The sequence below is a fragment of the Alligator sinensis genome, unplaced genomic scaffold (assembly GCF_000455745.1).
Source record: "Alligator sinensis unplaced genomic scaffold, ASM45574v1 scaffold1409_1, whole genome shotgun sequence".
In the NCBI taxonomy this organism is placed as follows: Eukaryota; Metazoa; Chordata; order Crocodylia; family Alligatoridae; genus Alligator; species Alligator sinensis.
In genome coordinates, this window is record NW_005843442.1 from 91,734 (window position 1) to 96,137 (window position 4,404).

The following is a 4,404-nucleotide window of genomic DNA, read 5'->3' on the forward strand; positions in this document are numbered from 1 at the left end:
GGAGTGGGAGGTGCTGGCTGTGAGGGGGTGGAGCCAAGGCTTGGAAGGGGGTTATGGGTGGGTCTTAGGGAGAAGGAGGAGGGGCATGGTCTGAGAGGGCAGGGCCAGGACCTGGAAGGTGATTATGGGATGGTCAGGAGGAAGGGGCGGGGCCTGGCTGAGGGGGCGGAGCCAGGGCAGGCTCAGTGGGCCCAGGCGGTGCGGCCAGCCCCCCAATTGCCTGCCGGTGCGTGTGGGCAGGTGGTGACGGCACTGGGCTCGCCATGGCACCCCGAGCACTTCGTGTGCGCGCAGTGCGGCGTGGCGCTTGGCGGCTGCAACTTCTTCGAGAAGGACGGCGCCCCGTACTGCGAGCGCGACTACTTCCAGCGCTTCGCCCCCCGCTGCGCCCGCTGCCACCAGCCTATCCTGGACGTGAGTCAGGGGCCGTGATGTCACTGCGTGGGAAGGGGTGGGGTTGCCCTGCAGTGAGGTCACTGTGCTGCAAGGGACAGGATTGACCTGCAGTGATGTCATGCCAACGGATGGGGTGGTTTTACCGTGTTGTGATGTCACTGTGCTGCAAGGGGTGAGGTTCCCCAGTGGTGATGTCACTGCACAGGAAGGGGTGGGTGTTCCATGTAGTGATGTCACTGGTCAGGAAACGGTGGGGTTGCCCTGCAGTGATGTCACTGCACCAAAAGGGGAATGAATGCCGGGCAGTGATGTCACTGTGCTGCAAGGGGTGGGTTTGCCTGGCAGTGATGTCATTGTGTTGAAAGGGGCGGGCTGCCTTGCCGTGATGTCACTTTGCTGGAAGGGGCGGGTGTGCCCAGCAGTGATGTCACTGCGCCACAAGGGGCAGTTCTCACTTGTGGTGATGTCACTGTGCCAGAAGGGGCAGGTTTGCCTCATGTTGATGCCAATTCACTGGAAGGGGTGGGGTTGCCTTGCAGTGATGTCACTGTACTGCAAGATGCAGGTCACTCCTGTAGTGATGTCACTGTGTGGGAAGGGGTGGGTTTGCCCGGCAGTGATGTCACTGCGCCAGATGGGTTGGGTTCTCCTTGCATTGCAATGGGTGGGTTTACCCCACAGTGATGTCACTGTGCTGCAAGGGGCAGGGTTGCCCATCAGTGATGTCACCAGGTGTCCCTCTCCCCTGTTCCCCCCCAGAAAATGGTGACAGCGCTGGACCAGAACTGGCACCCAGAGCACTTCTGTTGCGTGAAATGTGGGAAGCCCTTTGGCGAGGAAGGTGAGGGGGCAGGGCATTGCACAGCATGCTGGGAGCCCCTCCCCCTCCCTGTCAGGGACAAGCCCCTCCATGCCCAGGGGTCATGGCTTTCTGTCAGCCCCGCCCCCTGTCCCCACACACCAATCCCAGGAGGCAGGGCTTCCCTGTAGCCACACCCCCACCCTTCATTGGGCCTGCTTGGGGCGAGGAACCTGAGAATTCCCACCCCCTCACCCATGACCCACTCAGGGAGTGGGGTTTCCCAGAAGCCACATCCCGCCCACCCCACACCTGCATCAGAAGGGGGCGTGGCTACCAGGGAGCCTCCTCCATACCCCATCTAGGAAGCGGGGCTTTACATCAGCCAGTACCTCTTCTTGCTTGTAGGGGGTGTGGCTACCAAGAAGTCCCACCCCCTCCCACTTTGGGCCTTGAAGGGTGGGGCTCAGCCCTCCCCCATTTTGGGAGTACCCACGGGAGGAGGCAGGGTCTTCAAGCCACGCCCCCTCTCTGCTGTGTGAGGGATGGGGGTGGGGCCTCCTGGGGGCCCTGCCCTCTGCCCCACTGACCCCGCCTCCTGCCTCCCAGGCTTCCATGAGAAAGAGGGGCGCCCATACTGCCGCGATGACTTCGCCGAGCTCTTCTCGGCGCGGTGCCAGGCCTGCAGCGCCGCCATCTTGGACAGCTACATCTCTGCTCTTGGCGCCCTCTGGCACCCGCACTGCTTCGTCTGCCGGGTGGGCAGGGCTCGGCGAAGGGGTTGGGGCCTGAGGAGGGTGGGGAGAGGGCTTGGAGGGGCAGGGCCTGGGGAAGGGGAGAGGGAAGGGGGTGGCACCTGAGCTAGGGGGTGGGGCTTTGATGAAGGAGGCAGGGGTGAGAAAATAGGGAAGGGAAGGAGTGGGGTTTGGGGTGGGAGAGGGGGAGGGGCTTGGAGGAAGGGGGGGGCCTGAGGTAGGGGGTGGGGATTTAGGAGAATGAGGGCTGCCCTGAGAAGGGAGGGGAGGGGTTCCGGGAAGGGGTGGAGCTTGGGGAGGGGCTTAGGGGTTAGAGGGGAGGGAATTAGGTAGGGGCAGGGCTTTAGGGAAAGGAGGCAGGGGGTTAAGAAGGGAAGTGAGAGGTAGGGGAAGGGGTGGGACTTGGAGGGAGGGAGGGGAACGGGGTGGGGCTTAGAGGGGGAGGGGAGGGTGGAGCCTGTGATAGGGGTGGGGAAAGAAGGTGGGAAGGGAGCAGAGCCTGGGGAAAGGAAGTGGGTTGGCGGTGTGGGCAAGGGACGGGGCCTGGTCAAGGGGGCGGATCCTGGCAAAGGGGGTGAGCCCTGACCCCCCTTTCCCTCCCCAGGAGTGCTACGCGCCCTTTGCGCAGGGCAGCTTCTTCGAGCATGGGGGCCGTCCCTACTGCGAGCGCCACTACCACCAGCGCCGCGGGTCGCTGTGCGGCGGGTGCGGGGGCCCCATCGCCGGGCGCTGCGTCACCGCCATGGCGCGGCGCTTCCACCCCGAGCACTTTGTCTGTGCCTTCTGCCTGCGCCCGCTGACCAAGGGCACCTTCCAGGAGCACGGCGCCAAGCCCTACTGCCAGCCCTGCTTCCTCAAGCTCTTTGGTTGAGGTCCTGCCCTCCTTGGCAGAGGCTGCGCCCACTGCCTGGGTAGAGGATGCACCCACTTCCTGTTTGGGGACCCCTATTTTTGGGTTGGGGGGAGTGACACCCACTTCCTGGGTGGGAGACACACCCACTTCCTGTTTGGCGGCCCCTGTTTTTGGGTGGGGGTGGGCCCACACCTACTTTCTGTTTGGGGACCTCCAAAAATGCAGGTCCACAAGCAGGAAGTAGACCCCACTCACATTTCCTGTTTGGGGACTCCCATTTCCAGATTGGGGTGGAGCTACGCCCACTTCCTGGGTAAAAACTCTACCCACTTCCTGTTTAGGGACCATCATTTTTGGGTTGGGGTGGAGCCACACCCATTTCCTGAGTAGAAACTCTACCCATTTCCTCTTTAGGGACCTTTTTTTCTGGGTTGCGGTGGAGCCACACCCACTTCCTGAGTAGAGTCCCTGCCCACTTCCTGTTTAGGGACCCCCAGTTTTGGGTTGGAGTGGAGCCACACCTACTTCCTGGGTAGGCCCCATACCCACTTCCTGTTTGGAGACCCCCATTTCCAGGTTGGTGAGGAGCCATACCCACTTCCAGGGTAGAAGATACACCCACTTCCTGTTTGCTGACTCATTTTTGAGTTGGGGTGATGCCACACCCACTTCCTGAGTAGCGTCCCTGCCCACTTCCTGGTTGGGGACCTCCATATGCAGGCTGAGCCACACCTACTTTCTGGATAAAGGCCACACTTGGGAATCTCCATTTTTGGGCTGGGGTAGAGCCACACCCACTTCCTGTTTAGGGACCTCCATTTCCAGGTGGGGGTGGAGCCTCACCAACTTCCTGGTTAGAAGCCCTGCCTACTTCCTGTTTGGGGACCCTACCTCTGGGTTACAGACGGAGCTCCACCCACTTCTGGGAAAAAAGGCCCACCTACTTCCAGCGGGAAAGGCCCACTGGGTTGGGGACCACACTTCCGGGTCAGGGGGCAAAGGCCCGCCTACTTCCAGGTTCAAAGATTTGCCCACATCCAGGCTGAGGGCAGAGCTCCACCCCTTTCTAAGGTCAAAACCCCACTTCCGGGGTTAGAACCCCACTTCCGGGCTGGGGGCAGAGCCACACCCACTTCCTGCATGGAAGCCCTGCCCAGTCCTCACCCGCAGCACAGCCACGCCCACCAGCCCAGTAGGTGGCCAGGCAAATCCCACCCCCCAAGCGCAGCAACGCCCATCACCTCAAGCAGGCTCCACCTGCTTCTAAGGGGGAGGGCGGAGCCACATTGACTTCCTGGATGGACCAAGCCCAACCCACTTCCTGGAAGCCATGGCGCTCCGTCTCCGCCCCTGCACAATGAAGCCATACTCAAGAAGCCACACCCACCTAGCATAGGGGCGGGGCAAGATTTCCACCCCACCACAGCCACACCCACTAGGCCCCGCCCAAGCAGACCTAGGCCCACCCGGGGATGCCAACTTGATCCACTTTGCTGCCTCCACCCCAAAGCTGGTCGCATTGTGGCTGCCCGCACAGTATGGGGGTGGGGCAGGAGCCCGGGGGGTTGTTTTACCCACCCAGCCTCTTATTGCCCCCTGCC

At 62.1% G+C, this 4,404-nt stretch overlaps 1 protein-coding gene across 1 annotated transcript in view; it reads left to right on the forward strand.

Annotated features, from left to right (window-relative positions):
- The window catches only part of TGFB1I1 (transforming growth factor beta 1 induced transcript 1), an 8,446-nt gene extending 4,611 nt beyond the window's left edge, over positions 1-3,835 (forward strand). Inside the window, exons 8-11 of the mRNA XM_014527342.2 lie at positions 213-414; positions 1,156-1,237; positions 1,805-1,953; positions 2,555-3,835. Coding sequence (XP_014382828.1) covers positions 213-414; positions 1,156-1,237; positions 1,805-1,953; positions 2,555-2,821 — 700 coding nt within the window. The 3' untranslated portion in view covers positions 2,822-3,835. The remainder of the gene's footprint in view (positions 1-212; positions 415-1,155; positions 1,238-1,804; positions 1,954-2,554) is intronic.
- Positions 3,836-4,404: the final 569 nt, after the last annotated feature.